Genomic DNA, 23,858 nt, shown 5'->3' with positions numbered 1-23,858 from the left:
CACTCTAATGAACAATCCTATTACAAACATGATAAATGTCAGCATTTAGGAGAAAAAAGAAGATCAGTTTAATCTTTTGTGACAAGCTAATGTCTCTAGTGTTTGCTTTGGAGATTTTAAAGTTTTACTTTGTGATGGGAGTTATGGTTCGCTAATGTTGTGCTGGTAGCTGTGGGGGGACTGTAGATTCAGCGTTTTTTCACATTAAACTCAGTGAAATTATAGTTGAGTTCGACCAAAGCACACTTGGTGATTGTTGGAAAGACTAACGACGATGGTTTAGGTGAGTTTTATTTTGTTTCTGTCCAGTTTGAATGAAGTGTTTTACGATGCTCCGCTACGTACAGCTGATCTCAACATAAACAAAAATACACGTGGATGATGGCGCAAGCTGAACGGATGGGGGGGGGCAATCGTACGAGCAGAGGTCTGCGCTCTCCAAGTTCCATTCTAGTTTCTTGTGCCGCTGCTTCCTGTCATTGTTGCTGTGAATCTCTCTGCTGTGGTTGCTAGCTTCATGCCATCTGTATTCTAAATACTATGTGCATGTCAAATGATTACAGTTACTAATTACAGACACTTTACTTCTGTATTCTGAATGCATACTGTAATCTTAATGTCTTTTATAACTAACTATAATGACAAATAGAAGATTAATGGTGAGGTCTCATTTTGAACCCATATACATTATAACCAGATTAATGCCTTAGTGTGGTTATTGACGATAATTAGGTTAGATCCTTACCCACCGCTGCTGTATATAATGAGCAACAAACTTATATTATCTGTATGTGTTTCAATTCTTTTCCCACCTCTGCAGCCTCCACAGGGTGTGAACTGTCTAATTTGGAGGGGGGGTTAGGGAGTCCATATGGCCCTCAGTGCTGCTCACACGATCTAATGAGAGCTATTTTAGCATACGGCTCCCTGTAGCTAATTTGGGTTCATGGAAATGAAATGTCTGCACTCTGTATTTACTTTAAAGCACTCCTCCATTTGTACTCTAATAATTCCGACCAGGAGAACACGCACCATCAAGACTCAATCAGCTTTAATAGCACTGCTCTCAATGGCTGATAATCACGACTCCATTTCTGTACATTACATGTTGTAGTGTTTGAACCAAACGGGAGCAGCTCGCTCTCCGTCGACGTTCGGGTGTTTATGCACCCAAATGACACGTGTTCTATAGTCACAGCTATATGTAATGGCAGGTGTATTGCTCAGGACCCGGGGAAACGCAGCGTGAAGTTATTTGGATAAGCGGTTCTCGAAAAAGCTGCAAGCAGCATCACCACAGGCGAAGCAATCAGCGCTTCCTGAACATGCACGTTTTGAACGGGTACTGTACCGGTAGGCTATAATGTGTGAAGATGAGTCCTCACATTCCAGATTTCATTATTATCTACTGATTAAATGAAGAAATTTAGGAAGCAATGTAATGGATCAAAGCACTGTATGCAGATAATGGCTTATTAATGCATTGTGCTCCTTTTATTTTACAGTATTTAACATTTCAAAGGGTTTTCGTCCTCATAGTCTTTCAAACTGCAACTCTAATGCCTTGTTTTACATCTTGTAAAAAAAAAAAAACACTGATCATAACATGCCTTACTTTTGTTTCCAGATCAGGTGTTATTGAACAGCAAATATCCAAAGACTGTTTATGTCAAAGATCTGGTGTGAATGCTAACACTACAGAGGTCTATGTAGGAGATGAATCCTAAAAGTAAAAAATGCAGCTTTAAAGGGGACATATCATGATAATTTTCAGGTTCATACTTGTATTTTGGGTTTCTACTAGAACATGTGTACATGCTTTAATGTTCAAAAAACACATTATTTTTCACATCCTGTCTGTCTGAATATACCTGTATTCACCTTCTGTCTGTAAACGCTCCGTTTTAGCGCCTGTCTCTTTAAGACCCCCTCCGAAGAAAAGCCCAGTCTGCTCTGATTGGCTTGTGAGAAAAATACGGTGCACCTTTACAAAGGTAGTTCTCAAGCTGTGGATGGAGATACTCGGATGATATATTCAAATGAGCCCGCATGTGAAGGGGCAACCCTGTCTCATTTCAATACAACTAAAGTGCATTCTCAAATACACTTTGAGGGAACCACATTTTCTCCTGGATTACGGTCGCAGTTTAAAACTGTTTAAAACAGTTTTAAACAGTTTTAAACAGTTTTAAACGTGGTTAATGTTTTAAATTGAAAGAAAACTAAAATTGCAACAAAACTACTTGTAGTTAAAAATATGTGTCCAAGTTAACGTGATAATAACTAAACTAAATAAATACATTTGTTTTAACGCCACTAGTTTCTTTAACGCATTAACGATCTTTTGGAGGTTGTAGCGGGTTCAGTTTTAAAGGTAGAGTGAAGTTACTGGCATCTTATGAAACTAGAAAAACCTAAGGAACCCATTGGTACCAACCATGTCATACTAACATGCCGCAAAGGAGGTTAAATAACGCTCCAAAGTTGCGCTAAATTTTGGCGAGGAAAATCTGTCCTGGCCATTTTCAAAGGGGTCCCTTGACCTCTGACCTCAAGATATGTGAATGAAAATGGGTTCTATGGGTACCCACGAGTCTCCCCTTTACAGACATGCCCACTTTATGATAATCATATGCAGTTTTGGGGCAAGTCATAGTCAAGTCAGCACACTGACACACTGACAGCTGTTGTTGCCTGTTGGGCTGCAGTTTGCCATGTTATGATCTGAGCATATTGTTTTATGCTAAATGCAGTACCTGTGAGGGTTTCTGGACAAAATGTGTCATTATTTTGTGTTGTTAATGTAGAGGGAAAAAATTATCATTTGGAGTATAACCTTTGTATTAAGTGTGATTCTCTGTGTTATACTGTTCATGACTTGCTCCCTTTTCCGCTGAACTGTACTCGAACCCCTGATGATCATATGACTCCCTTTCTGAACTATACTCGAACCTTTGACACCGTAAATGAACTGTCCTTTTTCTATACAATGCCTGATCTGTATAAATGATGTAAGGATGAAATATAGTTTAGCCTGCACATTGACCCTTCTCTCTCATGTCTGAGACAAAGTGTGTCATCATTTATGGAAATTCCCTGCTTGAAAGTGTGCCTTCATTTATAGTATGTAATCAAATCAAATGTAACCAATGTAACCTTGACTCTTTGATCGTATGCATATAAAAATCCTGGTGAGGATACACTCGGCACCGATTCCTCGGCAGTCGCTGACTGTCACTTTAGAGGTTTTGGTCCTTTTGCGCAAAAGCTTAATAAATATACAAAGATACATTTCTCTTTCTTTGTCTCCCTTATTAGGTCAATTTCCACCACAGTTAATATATTTCCAATAATAGATATACACACATTTGAATAAAGCATATTTGCCCACTTCCAGCCAAATCTGTATGGCTTGTTGAATCACATGATTTCTGATCTAGGCAGAGTTGTCTTATTTCACAGTTTGTGGGTTGGTAGGCACTCCAGATACCCAAATGTATGAACACAAGCACTGAGAAAGTGAGTTTTTCACGATTTGTCTCCTTGAAGGCTTAATGGATGGTTAGTAATTTTGCATCTGAACCTGCCGTCTTCTTTGCCGATTGGAAAGAAATTATCAGTGTGTTGTTATGTTGTTCCAAAAGAAAATCAAAAGCTTTCAACTTATTCTCTGCCTGAAAACAGACGAGGTGTCCATTGATGTAATAGCGCATCAAATGGAGCAATAAAGTCAGTGTCTCTCCCTCTGATTTTGGAAATTACAAAAAAAATAACCAAAATGTTTCTCATATTTAATTTCTCATGCAACAGTCAAAGAAAACTGTTGCCAATACAAACCCTTTTTCTCATTAAATGTCGATAAGTGATGCACTTTAAACATTTTCAATTTAGTTTTGGTGTTGTCTTTTTTTCCGGTGGACAATTGGCCAATCCTGGAAGCTGTGCCGTCATGTCAAATCTTTTCAGCACTTCTACAAAGTAGGAAAACGTTTCATCAATCTTGCACATCACTGATGAACATCAGGTTTTGTCCCGCAGAATCGAAAGAGCAATGTTCTTTTTAAAGAACCACTGTGTCACACCAAGTTCAACACCCATACAGGGAGAAATGTATCACAGAAGAGGCAAAGAGAGCAATATCTACCTAGAAGGAGCTCCAGGAAATAGACTAGAATGCAATGTACTTGCAATGTTCACAGTTGGGGCAACTCTCGCTCTTGAAATCTGAAAGAACACCACGTCTGCTATTTCTATCACAGTTTCCACCTAAATCCTGCAGCTGAGAATAACAGGTTCACACGGCATTTCAGGAATTTTTTTTTGGGAAGACAAAAATGGGGAAATCACTGGTAGACCCAGACTAAATAAGCAGGGAAAGAGGGAAACACAAAAATACTACATAACTATAAAAATAACTACAAAATTCATAGCAAAATTGTTGACCCTTATGATCTTGCTCTAAAGGATCATACCAGTGTGTCTACTGTTATACATATAATATATTGTTTGCATTTATTTCTGTACAATATGAAAATCAATTAGAGTATTGAAACTTGCTTGAGTTATACAACCCATCACAGTCTATAATGAAGTCTGCAGTCATTGTGTCATTTACATTATCACGGCATGGTAAAGCACTTTGACTTTATTTGAGGGGACTGCACTCTATTATGACATACCAGTATAATAATGAATGCAGGAACAATACATCAGAAGTTGTGCATAGCGTACATTTGAAAAAGCAGAAATGTTAATGATTTATGTCCAAGATTTATAGTTACAGTAAACCAAGAATGAGTTAATTTGTCTTAACAAACTTTACGACTTCCCTACCCTGTCCATGGCACTCAGCCCACTGGCTCCTACTGCTGACACAGATCTTTAAAAACAGGTCACAAATATATAGTTTATTTATTTCAAATGGCTTAGTAATTTCCTAAAGCAGCTGGGCACTGTAGTTTTTTAGCAAATGTTCCTTAAACGGAGGTAAATTGTGCATTTGCCAGGGACTGTTTTTATCCATGGATTAATACACATTTGGTGCTCTTGTGAGTATTTACGGCTGCATGACACTTGCTTTGAGTCAGACCCAAATGTACATGTATTTGGGATTGACTCAAAGCAAACTACACTTGCCGTGTTCGTGGTAATGATGGAACATGTCAGCCAGTGTATCAGTGTCATCATTAGGGCCCGAACACCGACCAGCGGTCGGCTAGCAGAGGCCCTATTGAAACTGTATAATTTTTTTATTATTTTATTTCCACACATTCAGGCGCCTTTTTGAGGGCATTGGGGCGCTCGAAAACTCTCCAAACTTGGCGTATTAATCATAACTGGTGAAAAATATCATATTTCATGGGTCCCGTGCTCGGGTTTGACAAAATTGTTTTCAAATTAAAGCCTCCACCCAACTTTCACGTAGCTAGTTGAAATTTGGTAGGTATGTGTAACAAATTAATATGATGCTGGCTTTTATCATCCCTCTCTGGCCATTTTATTCTCTTTTTTTTGTTTTTATAATCCCTCTGCTGTTTGTATTTTATTTTTGCTGATTTATTGTTTTTTTTTTGCTGTTTTTCTGTTTTGTTTTTTTCTGAAAAGAAAAGTGCTATATAAATAAAGTTTATTATTATTATTACAACATGTGGACACATGCAAAAAAGCCTCTTTGACGTTTACCGTAAACCCAACAGGAAGTCGGCCATTTTTCATTTCATGTGCAATTTTAGGCCATTTTCTGCCATTTACGGGCACTGTACTATAATGAACACCTAGTTGGCTTGGTTCAATGCTTAAAACTAATAGAATAATTTTCTGAAATGTCAGTGGAGTGAATGAATGGGAAATTCACTTCTGGAACCGGAGCCGTTGAAGAAGTGGGCGGTCATTGTTGAGCTTTATGGCAGGGTGGAATAATCTATTTCAGGCTTTGGCTACATAAGCAGTGAGTTTCGTAGCATCAATTCATTGTTGGATTTGGCCGTTTCATGGGATTTGTTGTCAAAAAGAAAAGAAAAAATGAATATCCCCAGACTTCAAATTTAACCTTTTTAAAACTTTCACACTTGACAAAGCATAATGAAGTAGGTTTACCATAAGGGTAATACGTGCCTTGATCACTAGGGGTTGCAAATATCATATGCGCATTATGGTTCTTTAAGCTGTTTGTTGCAGGTTTTTTGAATTTATGTGTCACTCATATTAGAAAGCTTTAGTCTGCAGTTTGAGAGATCTGATCTCCGTGATACAATGATACAGCAGTAAGTTGTCATTCCAATCACACCGCTGCCTTCTGCAAGAGAGACGCTGCCTTTTCCAGTCTAGCAGGCGTGTTTACCTCTGCCTGAAGAAAGTTGAGAGCAAAAGTGGGTCATGCTTGGGATAAGTGCTGCTATATTTGTCAAAGGAATCAAACTTGCCGGGACAATTCATGCCCATCATGTCCAGAGAGTTTTTCTGTGCGACCTGATAATTACCTCCAGGCCACAGTTTATGTGAACAATGCACCAGTCCACAGTGGTGGCGCCCGTTTAATCCATAACTTATTCTGCTCTCACAGCAGGGTGGAGTGAACGAAAAAAAAAAAATCCCGTCTCACCGTTTCCCCTCCTGTCGTTGAATGAAGAGAACCATTTTTAAAATTGTGGTGCAGAAAGTACACAGAGGTCCAAAAATTATCTTTTGTGGAACAGTTGCAGCTCAAATGGTATTGAATAGCGTCCACCACATTGTGGTTTGTGGCGTCACATATTCACATTGGCGAAGCTCTTTTTTTTTTTTTTGCAAGTACCTCTGAGGGAATCATTACTCATGTTCCTGGAGAAGTGACATTCAACGAGACTCCAACTGTTGCTGAAATAAAGTTAAAGCACTGATTCCCCTGAGTGCCATTAAGACGTCCCTCTGGAGCTTCCCCTGGCTTTATAAGTCTCTCATGGTGCAGATTTTATAACCTTCTCATAGTTTCCAGCCCCCTCCATTCGACCTATTAAAGCCAGACTGGACCTAAAATTCTCCAGCGCGGCTGAATGGAACAACACACACTGTTTACCGAAGCTTCACCTTCACTCTGTGGTGTTAACTTCAGAGGGAGAGCATTGTATGCAGTGTGAGCCAGGTTGTGAACTGCCAACCTCATTCCTTGATTCTTGTAAAGTATAAAACCCTCAGTCTGTGCAGTAAGTCACAATTAAACTGTGATCCAGCTTAAGCCAGGCCCACACTTTAATGTGGACAACTCTGAAAATGCAAATTTTTTTGCCTCCGTACGGGCGACGGCCAGCATTATGTTTTCAGGTTCTCCATTCGTCCATCCGTATGAACACGATATCTCTGGAACACCTGGAGGGAATTTCTTCTCATGGCACAAATGTCCACCCTGATTCAAGGATGAACTGATTAGATGTTGGGGGTCAAAGGTCAAGGTCACTCCGACCTCACATCTGTCTCATTCTTGTGATATCTCAGAAAAGTCTTGAGCGAATTGTATTGCATCTGGCACAGACATCCACTTGGACTTGAAGATGAACTGATTAGAATTTGGTAGTCAAAGGTCTCTGTGACCTCACAAAAAAATTAATTCTAGAAGAACTCAAGAATTCATACGCTCATTATGACAATTTCACAGAAATATCTTATTCTAGTTTCTCTCTATTTTGGCCTTAAATCTATACTTAGCCAAAATTTTCCATCACAAACAACTCAGCTCTTCAAAAACTTTCGAGTGGATGAAAGAGCGGTTAGCACTCACTGTGAGAAGGCCCTGGATTGAGCACCGCCAAGAGTGTCTGGGGCTTTTGTTTACTGAGTTGGCATGCTCTTCCTGTGTTAAAGTAGTTTCCCACTTGGTATGCACATTATCTGATGTCCAATAGAAACAAACATCGAGGACATCTCCTCCTGTGACATGCCACGTGACGTGCCCCCCCCCAATTCCCCCCTCACCTCCAGCCCTTTCTATAATCACTCATTTTATTTCTCTAGCTGATGAAGCAGTACAGGTGTTGTTATTGACATATAGTATACACAAGTATACTATATACTGTAAGTATAAAACAGTGATTTTATTAAGGGGTCAAGGAGAATATTAAGTAATTATCGTATTATCGTATCGTAACCTGACGCGCCAGATGGCTTGTTTACACAGGACCATCTGAGAAGCCATTATTGGAAACTGTTTGGAAAAGGGAAGGCACTTTCAAAAATACTCTGCAGGTGATTGGATGAACCATCTGTCAATCAAACTCTTGCCGAAGCCAGTCGGGAGAAGAGCGAAAACATCTTTTCACCATTGAAAAAAGGCCTTAAGTGACGTTCTTTGCTTTTATTCAATGAAGAAATACTCTCCAGTTCTGATAGAACTGATCTGGCTGGTCGTAGCTATACCTATTAAATATAAAGAGCAGCGAATGCCACGTAGGGAGGAAGGCTGGGTGGATGGGTGGGTGAAAAACTACTGGACTTTTGCACAGGAGACCGGCGTTCGTGTCCCGTGTGAAACCAGAAGTCAACATTCATTTATGTGTCACGTAAGTAACACCATTTCCGGAGTTATTTTAAGCCAAACTACGATCTTTACCTAAACCTAACTAAGTAGTGTTGTTGCCTAAACCTAAGGAAGTTCTTTCCTGTGAAGACGGACGTTTATTTTGAAAAGACTGTATGCATGTAATGAGCGGAAATTAACACGTGTTGCTGGACATTCGTAGGAAAACAAATGGAAAAGGAGGTTATAACTTTTTCGTAAGATATTATACGAACCGATGAACTGATGCTATTGCAGCATCTATACTAACCGCCATTGTTGTTTTGAACACACAGTTGCCTCTTTGTGTTGCGTCACGCACACCATCACGCCCGTAGCTGACAGTAGCTCCTCACAGGACGCTGATTGGTCCGTGCTCTGGTCACATTACTCAAAGCCTGACGAGATGTGAATGATTGTGTAACATGTGATCCCGTGATTTTTGTGTGATATCGCGAGAATCCAGCTGCCATGCAAGGTAAACTATTAAGCTTTACACAGCCATATCCGGCAGAAAGCCGGTTCATTAAACCCCACTTCTTACCAGACGAAGGCAGTGATGTACAATGGCAGAGATTAACAAAGAAGTGTGACCTCCAAGCCTGGCACACACGGCAGTGGCACACATGATGCCACATCCACCAGGCGGCAAATTTGGGAATTATGGTGGTGAGCATTTTAACACCGTGATTAATGGGTAATGAGGGGTTTTCAGCAGACACAGCGGGCTGCATGGCTCTGTTCCCTGGCTGTAATATTCAGGCCCTCATTCAACAACTGCATGCTCTATCAGAAGCTTAGTTCTTCATTCTATAGAGCATGAATCTCTTTCATGTCTGCCTGGGTTATTGTATGCAAGACGCTTGCCTCAAATCAGCTGATCATTATTTGATGTGTATGCGTGAGTTTGCTTCCCATACTTTTAATGATTATCATTAGGGCTGTGTTAGTTAATGCGATAACGCGTTAACACAAATTTGTTTTAACGCCACTTATTTCTTCAACGCATTAACAAAACTTGCGATTTTTAGGTTGTAGCCGGCTCAGTTTTAAAGCTAGAGTGAAGATAGAAAACCTAAGGAATCCATTGGTACCTACCATGTCATACTAACTTGTCGCAAAGGAGGTTAAATAACGCTCCATACATGCGCTAAATTTTGGCGAGGAAAAACTGCCACGGCCATTTTCAAAGGGGTGCCTTGACCTCTGACCTCCAGATATGTGAATGAAAATGGGTTCTATGGGTACCCACGAGTCTCCCCTTTACAGACATGCCCACTTTATGATAATCACATGCAGTTTGGGGCAAGTCATAGTCAAGTCAGCACACTGACACACTGACAGCTGTTGTTGCCTGTTGGGCTGCAGTTTTCCATGTTATGATTTCAGCATATATTTTTTTATGCTAAATACAGTACCTGTGAGGGTTTCTGGACAATATTTGTCATTGTTTTGTGTTGTTAATTGATTTCCAACTAGTACATGCATTTCCTGCTGAAAATGCGTGTGAATGCTGACAGCTGAAATGAATTGCAAAGCATTGATGAAAATGCAGAAATGTGAAATGACTTGCCTAAAAATGTTAAAGCTCAAATGCATTGCACTGCACTGCTGAAAAACCTAGAAGTTGAAATGTACAACTGGCAGAGTTGGAAGCTGTAAAGTGTAATACGTTCAAAAGTGGTAAATTTGAAGTGAATTGCCTGAATAGGCGGAAAGAAGAAATGCTTTATATGAATATCAGACAGATGAACTGCATTGCTAAACACACAGAGAGAGACAGAAAGTAGTATTCGGGTGGAATAAACCTTTAAAACTACAAGTCGTTAGATCCTGATGAATAGTTTGGCACCTTGCATTGCAGCCTCTGCCATCAGTGTATGAATGTGTGTGTGAATGACTGAATGTTGACATGTATTGTAACGCAGTTGAGTGGTCGGAAGAAACTAGAAAGGCGCTATTTAAATGCAAGTCCATCCATTTACCAAAGCGGCTGAAGGAGTTATACCTTCTGTTCTGTCCATGAATGCTCAAAGAGATTGCATTATTCAACAGAACTGCATGGAAATAAAAGCAATACGAGTGGGAAACGAATGATGTACAGTTAGAAATAACTGCATGCACGGCGCTCATCTGAGCAGCTGAAATTGATCTGCAGTGGTAGCCCTACTGTAACAGGCTGGGACAAACTCACAATGTTTTTTTGAAACAAAGAAAGAAATAACCTAATATATTACGTTTGCCGAATTTACAACAAGGCACGAATATTTACAAATTTGTCGTAGACAGAGGAACACAAAGTTTATAAAGTTTCCCCTTACTCAATAACTCACAAAACGGTTTGATTTTTAAAGGGACTCTGGGGATTTTCTCTCCAGCTACAAATAGGATGAAATTGTGGTTGCAGTTTACTGTATTATTTGTTAAATTTGGTAATGGTACCAGCTCTGGATTATAACTTGCAGCTTTTAGGACACAGCAGAAGTGTGAGAAGACTCCAGTCAACAGTCTTTGCAGATGTTACAGGATCTTCTGCCTGTTCTCTGCAGAGAACCGTGTGTTCTGAGTAATTTTATACACTTATATGAGACAGAATTACATTCTTACATTTGCTGATTTCTTGGTGTTCAACGTGTTCTCAAAGTAAATTGGCTTTGCACGAAACCTACAGTTAAGTTACAGCATAACCTGAATTTATATAGAACTTTTTGAACATTGAAATTGGAAAAAAGCGATTCTTTTAGGGCTGGGACAATACACCTATCTCCTGATTTGATACTATCTGGATACTTGGGTGCCGATTCGATATGTATTGCGATTTTTAAGTAATGCGATTTAACAAGTATTGAGATTCGATATTATAATTTATTGCAATTTAACTTTTTTTAACACTAGACCATGGGAAAAGTTGAATGGTACACAATAATTTTACATAATTTTACTTTGGAAAATATCTAAATAAATACAATTAAAATGTTGATTTTCAGCATGTATGTAGTCAGAGATGTCCTGAAGTCAAATATATCAGACATTGTCAGCCATTACTTATGATTTTTTTTTTTCCAGCAACCCAAAAGTCAAACAATAAAGACATTTCCCTCACAAATTAGTGGTATTCTCTCTTTAATTTATAAAAGACATGTAATGTTTTATTCTTCTGATGATTATAATCCAATCAATCTTATTTCCATATATGTATTTTGTATATACAGTTCCCTTTGTTAACACCTTATTTTGAAAACCGGACGTAGTCACACGTGTATACTTCCACTAACTTCTACAAGTCCGTCGATAGCTCTCCCATCAGCGCTGTTCTCTTTATACATCAGTTAGCATGCAGCTTTAGCCACGATGTCTAGCTCTGCTTTCGTGTTTCCATAATGTATGTGAAGTGTTTACCACTTTAGGTTTAAAATGTGAGAGTGCAGGTCGTATCCACGCCGACCCTTCGCCGTTTTCTACTTTCTATTTTCGGCTAGCTGCTGCCGGCTGCGGTGTGTTTTGGTGATGGATACGGAACGGATATGACGTCATGTTACTCAGACTACAACAATAAAAATGGTAATTTCCTTCTACCTCCACATAACCTCAAATGAAGCAAATATATTGATTCTGGCATTAAAAAATCTACTTCAAAATCGTAAAAAAAAAAAAAAAATTGTGATACATGAATCGATTTTTTTCCCCACCCCAAAGATGAGGATTTTCTTCCCAAAACGTCCTATCAGGAGCAAAGAAGCCAGGTCATCTTGTCTGAAGGCAAACATATACCCATCACTTTGACGCTGCACGGTGCTGCTCTTGATTCCTAGAAATATCAGAGCGTATAACGGCTGATTACTAGTACTATTACTAATATAACAAACATGATATCAGGCTGATGTGTTCGGTAACTACAAAACAAGGTTGGAATGAACATAAAGAGGTCCACCATGTAAAATACTAGAAGCACTGCTGAATGTCATTTATCTCATCAGTGGCTCAGCTCTATCTCGCCACTCGTAGGTTTAATTTGACTCCTGTTCTGCTCCGAGAAACTCTAAACTCTGGCCTCCATCTCCGTCAGGCAGCTAAGACCCATAGCGAATGAGCTTTTCCGAGTGCTGTTTTTGAGGTCACTTCTGTTTGCGCGCAAATTGGATGTCTCGCTCGCCTGTTTCCCTGATAAAGGGCCCGCTGGTTGCACCTCTTCTGCTGACCTCACGGTGTGTGAATGCGGGACGATGGCAGGCATTGTAATATGTTGACAAGCACAGATTGAAAACAGCCGGGCCCCACTGCAATCGTGCAATCTGGAGAATGGGACTAAATTATAGAGCAAATCCTGTTGACATTCATGCTGCCAGTCCATGCTCTTCTCTGTCGCTCTCTGTCTCTTTCTGTGACTTTGTTTGTTCACTTTGCACAGCCCTGATGCAGGAAGCATATGTGTCAACAAATGTCCAATCAGTGCATACGTAGCAGAGTGAGCAGTGGTGAATTCGGACTGTCTGAGGTACAGGGGCGAAATAAAACCAGCGCACAGAAACCTTTCTTGCATGTAGGGCAGCCTATATGGCACTGCATCATGTTTTCTCCCCTGGAACGACACCCTAGATATCACTTATGTCTCTTTCACACCAATGACCAGGGTCGGACCTGTGGCTGGGACGATACACCTATCTCTTGATTGGATACTATCACGATACTTGGGTCCCGATTCGATATGTATTGCGTTTTTTTAAGTATTCCGATTTATTGCAATTTTTGTTAACATTTTTAACACTAGACCATGAAAAGAAGTTGAATTATACACTTCTAGGGACTTTTTACTTAAGAAAATATCTAAATTGATACAGTAAGAAGTTTGATTTTCAGCATGTAGTCAAAGATGTCCTGACGTCAAATATATCAGTCATTGTCAGGCATTACTTTTTACATTGTTTTAGAGATAAAGACATTTCCCTCACTAATTAGTAGTATTTTCTTTTTAATTTTTAAGGGACGTGTAATGTTTTTTACTTCCGGTGAATATAGTCCAATCAATCTTATTTCCATATACTGTATGTATTTTGTATATACAGTTCCCTTTGTTAAAACCTTATTTTGAAGACTGGATGTAGTCACATATACTTTCAAGTTCCGCTAACTTCGCCAAGTCCGTCTCTAGCTCTCCCGTCAGCTCTCCTCTCTTTATACATACATAAATGTCAGTATATGGGTGCTCTACAGTTGTAGCGTCGGCTGATTTGACCACGGAGATGAGAGTGACGGCTGGCTTGACCGCACTTTACCGCAATATGATAACGTTTCCTGTCCGTGACAGAGTTAGCATGCAGCTTTAGCCGTGATGTCTAGCTCTGCTTTTTCTGCAATGTGTGAAACCCAAAGTGTTTCTGCTATTATCGTATCTGCTGGTTTCATCTCGCTACGGCCGGCAGGCTACAGCTTGTTATGAGTGAAGGATAGGGAACAGAAATGACGTAAAATGTCACAGAAGGATGCATGTTTTGGGAATAATGTGTAAATATAGTACATACAGCATTTTTACCTTTGTAAAAGGTAACTATATTATATTTTACTTGGATCTGTACCTAATGTATGCAAAAACACATGAACTCATGAACCTTCTTTCCTCTGTCTATCTACAGAGTACCCATTTATCATATATTAGACTACATTATTCGATCTAATATGATAATATCGGCTATATTTACAAAAGGATTAGACACTTCTGAAGACTGAGATGTATATTTCACTCACTCCACCATCCCAGCAATGATTTGCTTCTTATAGTAGACCTGCTAAAGTTTTCCAGCTGGGCATGTGGCAGCTGTTGGATAATGTAAGAGCTTGTCCAAATGTAATATAATGAGTTTATATTTCATGAAGTTCGCTAATTGCTTGATAATGTAATTAACTGGGATTGTTTTTGTTATTTTATAACAGATGGAACAGGCGACATATGTGTCTTTTTGCAGGTTTATCTGGAAAATTTAAAAAGTTCAAAAAAGGTAATAGAAAATGTGTAAACATGCTTTAAAAACAGATGTGCCTCACAGCTGGCAGTACCGTGAGGTGTGTTTCTGTTTCTGTGTACGGTGGTCGGATGCCTCTCTCAAAAATACAACATTTTACAATCAAATGAACACATCTACTGTTTTCTAGCAGTTTGATGCTAAATACAATGTAAACTTGTTAACATCTGTATGACTATATTAAATGTCTGTCATTGTTTGAGCAGTTTATGTTTGTATGGGTAGATGCATGGAACTTAACATTTGTACGGAGCGTGTTCCATCACGAACACAAAACGCAGTTGCAGGTGGCCAGTCAGTCAGCATCGATGCACTGATACACGCTCGCTGTTGGAGGGTTTTATAACCCACTTTCACTCCCCGGTAATTGGTTTGGGATGGCACCTAATATGGTGGACCCTCCACGCGAACGCGCAAACGGAATGGAAGTAGGTAGGGAGAGGTTGTAGAGGCAGATTGAGAAAGGACCAGACAGTATGAGAAAAATAATGTGTTTTTTTTTTAACATTAAAGAATGTAAACGTGCTCTAGTAGAAACCCCAAAATACAAGTATCAACCTGGAAATGAGCATGATAATCCCCTTTAAAGGTCCCATATTGTAAAAAGTGATATTTTCATTGCTTTTATATTATAAAGCAGGTTTAAGTTATATATAACTTATATATAACTGTGAAAGTATCAAAACGCTTAATCCACAGAGAAATACACACAGCCCGTATTCAGAAACTGAGCTTTTGAAACAAGCCGTCAGGATTTCTGTCCATTTGTGATGTCACAAATCTACAATATTTAGATCCTTTCAAAGTTTTAAACATAAACATAAATGGGTCCCAGTTTATTTCCTGTTGCAGTGTATGTTAATGACATCAGCTGACAGGAAGTACACACGGACCCTAGCTGTTGCGTAGCAATGCAATTTTGTTGCAATTCCGTTGAAATGCACTAAAACGGAGCGTTTCAGACAGAGGGTAAATACAGGTATATTCAAGCAGACAGTGTGAGGAAAATAAAGTGTTTTTTGAACATTATAGCATGTAAACGTGTTCTAGTAGAAACAGAAAATACAAGTATGAACCTGAAAATGAGCATGATATGTCCCCTTTAAGGTTCATTGAAATCTGTATTCATTTTACAAAACTGTTTTTTCTTTGTGTTCCTTGGCTGGCTGTGGCTGCTAGCAGGAGCCTTTATGTATAGTATATCTGCCGTGCCTCAGTAGATAATTCCACCAATGATCTTGATGTTTATGAAGAGACAGAATGTGCAGATGAACTAGACAACATCATTTTGAGACACTTAAAGCCCCCCTCCAGTGTATTTTGGCATTTCTATGATAGTTCATATTTATTTGAGTCATTTCCTGACTAAGATGATTAGTTTGCCAATTTTTTTTGACAAATAACTTCAATTTGTGCTCAAAGTTAAAGAAAAAAGACAGTTGTTGGTAAAATGGGAATATGATGTATGACTATAGTAGAAGCTGCAGGTCAAAGGTCATCCTCCAAGCTGCAGATGCACTCATGCTTGTTTGAGTCTGAGCAACAACCGGTAAATCTGTTTATGTCAGTCAGTTTGTCTTTCTAGTTAGTTAGCTAGTTAGCTCCAGTTAGGTGTAGTTAGCTAGCCCAACTTGTTGCATTAGCTAACTGAGGCGAGAGGGACCGGTGCTGGTGGACGGTGCACCTCCAAAACGTCCTGAAACTGCATTTCAAACGGCGGACCTCAACAACATGTCTATCCGTCCTCCGGTGCGCTGTGACTGGCGTGCGGCGGTGTGGCACCTCGGTGCAGCAACCGCCAGACGGACGCCTCGCCAGGAGGAGACGGTAAAGAAGAGAGTGAGTGAGAGAGAGTCGGTGTGTTGCGCTAATTCTTGTCTCATTTGTGGTCTGATAAACAGTAAATTCATCTAAATTGGTTTCATCTAAACTGGGTTGAAAAATTATGCAATCTGGTTGCCATGGTAACGAATAACCTATGACTATCAACCTCACCCCCCATTCTCTATTTGAGAAAGAACTTTAACCAAAAAACAGGAATTAAATCTGGCTGGAGGGGGGCTTTAATTGCTTTTTTTTTTACTTTTTAAAAGCCTGAAAGGCAGGAATTATGTCGCCTCACCGCCTGCCTACAAACAATTTAAAGTCCCCTTCCCTCCCTTTTCTCTCTTCACCGCTCTGCAACCTGTAATTTCAAATAATGTGGTGTTTTTTCCCCCCCCTTCAAGATTTTTCCGTTCTGGATCAGTGGTTTGCAGAACGCTGCTATTGTTTACAGTCTAATTTGAGACCATGGAACAGTGACCTGCATCCCAACACAGACATTACACCATATCCCTATGGTGTAGAGAGAACACACTCGCAAGGGCGGAGCAGGCGGTGCACACACTGTGTAACTGCCTTAATCACTGAGCAGACGCTGCTGTTCTCCTCTCCTCACCAGTTTGTGTTGATGCAGGTAACCCAGACAACCTGACAATGTACACAAATTAGAGTCAAGGCAGGAGAGGGGTATGATTAATGGTTCTCAATAAGGACAGGCCCCAGGAGGAGAGAGGACTGGAGCAGCAGTGCTTATAAATCCCAGGGATTCTCTGAGGCGAGGAGGAGGAGGAGGTGGGAGGAAGAGGAGGTCGATTTAGGAGCTGGAGGAAGTGATGGGGATGGGGATGGGGATGGGGGGGAGGAGGAGAAGGGATGCAGGACTTGGTGTCCGTGCTATTATTCAAATCCCTCAGTGCAAACTCACACTCTACAGGCTATACAGTATCTCCATCCACTTAATACAATCTGTTCTACTTTGTCAGCTGCAGTGTTGTTAATTTGTCCCGCGAGACTGGGAATCCTTTGAATAATCTCTAAACTGTGACAAGTGAGAGTGAGCCTATACCTATCTATTACTGAGAATTCCCACATCCTCCACTCACCGACTTTCCCTTTGAAAAAGCCTTTTTCTCACCTTCGAAATTGGAAGTTTCGGCGGTCTGAACAGGAGGAGGTGGGGGGGGGACTTCACAGATTGATAATTGAGAATATTGTCAAAACATTCAGTCTGCCGTCCAGTTTAAAATATATCCGTAATAAACGCGTTCGTCTGTCACTGTTGATGCCAAGCTCTCACCGATTCGACACGTTCAAACGTTATAACGCGATTATAACGATTTGGCACCGAGAGAACCCCCCCCCCCCCTCCCGCTCCGGTGAGGTGGACCATTCCTCCACATCCAGGCGAGGTGAGAGCGGTGCGGGTGCACACGGCGCCAGACGGACCAGAGCGGCTCGAGTGAGCAGAGATAGAGAGACACGCAGCAGACGAGGAGCTCACCGGCCGAGAGGACTCTCTGTACAGCGAAACTCACCCCCAACAACAACAACACACACAAATGGATATTTACGTGGCTTTGTTTCCTCTTCTCTTTTTTACCAAACCAGGTGAGTAGTAGGAACTCTTATTTTTGGTCGCGAGTCACGTTCCTCGTCTTTTTTCCGCTTTTTTTCAGTTCGCACCTGAGCTGCTCGAGCGCGTCTCATTTGTTTGGTGGGCTGTTGCTGTTTTTTTTTTTTTTACCACCTGCAGTTTGTTGAGTTGATATTTTTGCAAACCAAAGGTATAAAGTGGATGACTGACACCTTTTACCTTTTAAACGTGTGCGCGCGGTGCACCTCGAGCCAGCCCCGTGCAGAACACAGGTGTTGGCTGCGGTGCGTTTACGTGTAAATGAAAACGGCGGCACTTTTTTTTTTCTCCGACATTTTAAGCAGTCATATGCACACATAAGCAGTGCTTGTGAGATGCTGCTTCACACCCTCATAACCTTCATCTCTCTCTCTCCCACCACACAGCTCTGGCTTTCGGATCAGATCAAGACTACCAGATTGATATCATCAACGAATTTGACCTGGCGAATGCCACCTATGGAATTACCCAAGTGGCGGGGCTTCACAACAGCAGCAAAGCCTTCCTGTTTCGAGGTAAGGCTGCTCTCCTCCAGCACCACAGCACAGCTGACACATTTCCTCCCTCATTAGTCGCGCTGCTCAAGTTCTGAACATGTCTTTTGTCTTCCTTGTGTCATGGCCCCCTTTGTTTCGGTAGTTTGGTGTGAGCAGCAGCAGCAGAGCCACACCTTTCATGGTGTTAGCTGGGATGCAGAAAGGGGAACACTCCAGGGAGCCTCCTCCTCCTCATAATTAACTCCACATTTAATTTGTCCCAAGCAGCTTTGTGATGCTTTCTGGACACACTTGAGCAGCTCTGGTCTGTGTAGGATTTTCTACAGCACTTATTTTCCACTGTTTCCAGTGGCACCCCCATACAGTGTTGTTTAATCCCAACAACTGGTGCTTAAGAGGACCCTGAAGGGCACACACTATGTGGCTGGTTTCAGAGAAAACCCCCATAATAATTATGCATAAATGTCAAAGTCCTAATAGTTGATGTTGAGATGCGTAACCAGTGTCAGATGCTCACTTGCGTCTGCACTCTGAAAAGGACTATTTTGGTAGAAGTTTTTCCGCCTGCCTGGTGTGCACTCGGCTGTAAGCAGCTATAGGCTGAGTTGTTAGAGAAGTAGAAAGAGGAAAGAGGAAAGAATCTAGTGAGAGAAGATGGAGAAAGAGACTTTTTTTTAGTGATTAGTTGCTTGCTGTCTGCTTCTTTGTGCTTTGTTTTCTGCTTGGCTGCCGCTACAGAAAATCTGGAAACCAGGAAAAACCTGCGATGGGAATTTTATTATCATATTTGAAACTTAATGTCATTTTGAATAGCTCGATATTCAAAAAGGCAGTATGTATGAGATTCACATTAAATTGGAGAGGAGTTGTTGTCTCATCGTGGCCCAGAAAATGTTCAAACCTGGACGGAAACTCAATGTTGGGGAGTCTTTTTTTATACTTTTCTGGCATGGAAATATTCAAATTCAAAGATACTGGCACAAACACCAGCAGCTTGAATCCCAAATAAGCAGCGCTGGGTGTTGAATATCGGCAGAGTGGTGGTGGTGCGCTGTGTGGTTTTATTTTCTAGAGTGCTTGGCTCGATGTGCCACTGGCTCTGTATGAATGAAGTCAGGGCAGCTTGGCCGACTCTGCCGAGGTGAAGCTGTCCAAGATTCAGTGCTGGAGGCCATACGGGATACATAACCTCACTTTTTTACTTGATATGCACATACACACACACACATACACACTCCTACTCCCAGCTGCTCTCCCTACGGTCTCCAGGCTCCCAGGGTCGGGGTGCAGCAGCTAGATAGTGTGGGAAACGGGAGGCTAATCCAGTCGGGAAACTGGACCCGTGAGTGTTGGCGAGGACGCTGGTGTTGTGACCTATTTAACACTTCGCCCACCCATGCGCTGCTTTCATGGCCCGGTGACCCAGATGGCTCCACAGCACAGCAGCCAAAGTTGCAGCAAAAAGTTGATGTTCTTCTAACAGGTTACGACAAACGGGTCATGATTTACCCGTCTAGCAGAAGCTGCGTGGATTGGCTCAGTGATTATTCAAGATGATTTATGTATGCTGTATGCAATCACGTTGTGCTCTGAGCTCAATATCATATTTCATCTGTTTGATTGCAGAAATTGTGGCGGAACATATTGTAATGCTGATCAAGCGGCTCGGGGAGGGGGGGAAATAGGGCAATGTGGTGTTCCAATTAGTGTCGATAGCACTGAGAGAGAAAGAGAGAAAGGGCTCTGGCAGCGTCTCTGACTGGACACTGGGACCAGTCTCTCCAGTCTCCCAGTTAGCCAGTGATTTACAAACAACAGATGGTTTCTTCTCTTTAACGTTTCCACCAGAATAATGTGCCAGTGCCATCGATGAAAGGCGGACGAGTTCAGCCTCCGCGAAAAAGTCCGTATCTGGATGAAGAGAAAGAAAAATGCTGATATTCCCCTGCTGTGATAGCGGGGAACAAAGCTCAGCTAATCGCTAAGATATTTGTTCTTATAGTCTCTGTACCTTTCATCAACAGGATTGCTTTATAGTGCGGGGAACTTGCTGCGAATAAAGTTTAGTTTGTCCAGAAGAGGGCCGACCTAGTTTCTCATCCTACATATGAATCCGGATTGTCAACCTCATTACTCAGACACCCTCCTCTCTCCCAATGTTGATATAGATTTAAAGTTATTTTGATGGCGGTTATCGGTTTGTACTTTGGTATCCCACTATGGCTACATGTAGGGTCTGTCGATCTGTCGGTTTGGTCCTGAGTGAAATATCTCAACTTCAAACCTATGTTGGTGCTTCAATCGTACAGGTCTTTCCTCATCAGACTGATAAATAAGTGCTCAGTTCTTGAAAATATGACATTTTATAAAAACCTGAACAACTATTGGATGGATTACCATGAAATGTGATGCAGACATTCTTGGTTCCAAGTGAGGGGACCAGAGAGGGGAATGTTAGGTTCTCAAACATTTTGGGGCCAGGGATCCCTTAAAAGGGGAGAACATTTTCCAAGGACCTCCTCATAGTTGTAACACAGATTAAGCATAATGCTCACTCACATTTGTACTCTTAGATGTCATTGGTATTTGTATTCTAAAACTTTTCAACCTAAATACTTCAGACCTGTTTGATAGCGATAAACAGAAACACGTTTCTATTTGAATCATGTTAACACCACTTTGTTTTGCCTTGATATTCCAGGTGCTTTGTAATCAGATGTCACTAGCTTGGCCGGCTTCAAGGCTTCATTCGCTAGCACCTGAAGACACATGATGCATTTTACTCGCTGTCGCTCGATGTAACTGTCATCATATTTTCTCAATTTAGCTAGTTCAGGCTTAGCGTCACTTGACGATATAGACTGACTCAAATATTTCTCCATGCTCGCCAGCTAGCTAGCAGCAGCAGGAACGGTTTGTTGCGCCCTGAGCGAAGTGACTGGTTCATGATAGATTGCCTTGATGTGTCACAATCATATCAGAGTCTCCATTGGTCCAAAGCTAATGTGGATGGGAGTAATGGACACAATATGCCTGTTTGATTGGTGCAAATGGTCCCCATCTGTAGATATATACTTTTTATAATACAGCACAATTTTATCATTTATAGCAAATTATAGTGTATTTTAGTGCATTTCAACAGAATTGCGTTGCTAGGTAACAGTTTTGGTTCATGTTTACTTCCTGTCAGCAGATGTCATTCACATACACTGCAACAGGAAATAAACTGGGACACATTTAGAATGTTTACGTTTAAAACCGTATAATGGTCTAAATATTGTCCATTTGTGACATCACAAATGGACAAAAATCATAACGGCTTGTTTCAAATGCGCAGTTTCTGAATACGGGCCGTGTGTATTTCTCCGTATATTGAGCGTTTTGATAGTTTAACAGTATTTATAAAGCACTTAAACCTGCTTTATAATATAAAAGGCCTAAAAATCTCACTTTTTACAATATGGGACCTTTAAAGCATTCAGCCTAACTGCCTATGTACATAAGAAGGTAAGGCCAAACTCGAGGTCCACTTGGTTCCTAATATCTTAGACATGGCTCGGGACCTCAGTCGGGCCGTGTCAAAATGATATTCAGTCTAATCTCTATAAACAGATTCTGTATTCATATGGCAACGGGACAAGATTTTGGCATTGGAAACGTTCTAATTTTCTTTTACAGTCCAAGTAGTATTGACCAATCACGTTTGAATGCAGGTAAACTGTCCGTGTGGAGAGCAAAAGAGGATGCAATGCAATCTTGGAACCCACCAGCTGTCATCTGTGATGATGATTTAGCTTTTTATTGGTTTAAAATTAGCTTGTTAACTGGCTACTAGTGAAATAATCCGGTCGTGCACGTCGTCATTAAGCAGCCTGCGGAAAAGGAAGTCTTGTATCTCAAGTTACTTGATAGTATTGTAAACAATAAGCAGCCCACGAAGCTTATCCTTTGTCAGACTGATAGCCGATGGGTTCTGAGACTGTATTCAGTGTAACTGGGTCAGGAAGAGCCCCCTTGTATTGGTTTTGGGGTCTGTGTGTCAATATGTGTAATAACTGGATCCAGCCAGACTTGTGATCAGCTCTGATCATGAGGTACGTCCTCCAGTACATTACATGAGAAAAAATTGTTTTTGACGCAAGACCAGGAGTGTGATGTGAAATGTGTGAACTCCCTTCAACTGTGATGGCTCGTTAATTGGTGCCACATCACGCTGCCGCCGGTTTTGGTGTTAATTTCTCTCTTTGGATGTGTTTGGGTTGACCTCATTTTGAATCGTATCTAATTATCCTCTGGGCTGTTTGAGCAGTCAGCCGTCCTTGGATTCCTTTCGGGTCTGTTTTTTTTTTTTTTTTAATTGTATTTATGCGCCTCATATTTGGGTAGGTTTAATGTGTTTGTTTCGGACCAAACTGTCGTTACATTCATGAAAGTTGAACTTTGAGCCACCAGGTCTGACAATGTAGAGCTAAGCTCGACTAGCTGAGTCTTGAGATGTCCTGAAATGACCGCTGTGCAGAGAATAGATCCTTTCCATTTAGGTAACAACTTGACCTTTCCCTTAATGCCACACTCAGGACAAACTTTACATTTTTTTTCACGGCTGTATTAAGATGAAGATCTTCATTTCTCATCCATCCAGCAATTTTATTTTCTGGTGTGCCATGCAGCTTCATAGGAGCGCATCCATGGCTGTATACCTTTCAAAAAATACTTGAATACTGAGCTACTGTATTTTTACTGCCTGATATTTTACTGACGGGAAGGAGTTTGAAAATGGTCAGCGGGGTTTAAAAGATCTGGACGGCCTTCATTGTGTTTTAAATAGGGCTGTCAATAGATTAAAATGTTTAATTGCCATTAATTGCATGATTGTCCATAGTTAATCACCTTTAATCCCATATTTTTTACCTGTTCAAAATGTACCTTCAAGGGAGATTTGTCAAGCATTTAATACTCTTATCAACATGGGAGTGGGCAAATATGCTGCTTTATGTAAATGTATGTATATATTTATTATTGGAAATCAATTAACAACACAAAACAATGACAGATATTGTCCAGAAACCCTCACAGGTACTGCATTTAGCATAACAAATATGCTCAAATCATAACATGGCAAACTGCAGCCCAACAGGCAACAACAGCTGTCAGTGTGTCAGAGTGCTGACTTGACTATGACTTGCCCCAAACTGCATGTGAAATCCCTTTGAAAATGGCCATGACAGTTTTTCTTGCTTAAATGTAGGTGGTACCAATGGATTCCTTATGTTTTTCTAGTTTCATATGACACCAGTAGCTTCACTCTAGCTTTAAAACTGAGCCCACTACGACCTAAAAATCGCAAGTTGCGTTAAGTC

General features: G+C 40.8%; 1 protein-coding gene across 1 annotated transcript in view; it reads left to right on the top strand.

The window, feature by feature from the left end:
* The first annotated feature begins 17,619 nt into the window (after nt 1-17,619).
* The window catches only part of LOC141760306 (protein kinase C-binding protein NELL1-like), a 377,384-nt gene continuing 371,145 nt past the window's right edge, over nt 17,620-23,858 (top strand). Inside the window, exons 1-2 of the mRNA XM_074622982.1 lie at nt 17,620-17,976; nt 18,388-18,516. Coding sequence (XP_074479083.1) covers nt 17,928-17,976; nt 18,388-18,516 — 178 coding nt within the window. The 5' untranslated portion in view covers nt 17,620-17,927. The remainder of the gene's footprint in view (nt 17,977-18,387; nt 18,517-23,858) is intronic.

The sequence above is a fragment of the Sebastes fasciatus genome, chromosome 2 (genome assembly GCF_043250625.1).
Source record: "Sebastes fasciatus isolate fSebFas1 chromosome 2, fSebFas1.pri, whole genome shotgun sequence".
NCBI classification, from domain to species: Eukaryota; Metazoa; Chordata; class Actinopteri; order Perciformes; family Sebastidae; genus Sebastes; species Sebastes fasciatus.
The sequence above is the reverse complement of the archived record's forward strand: the minus strand, read 5'-3'. Positions and strand labels throughout refer to the sequence as shown.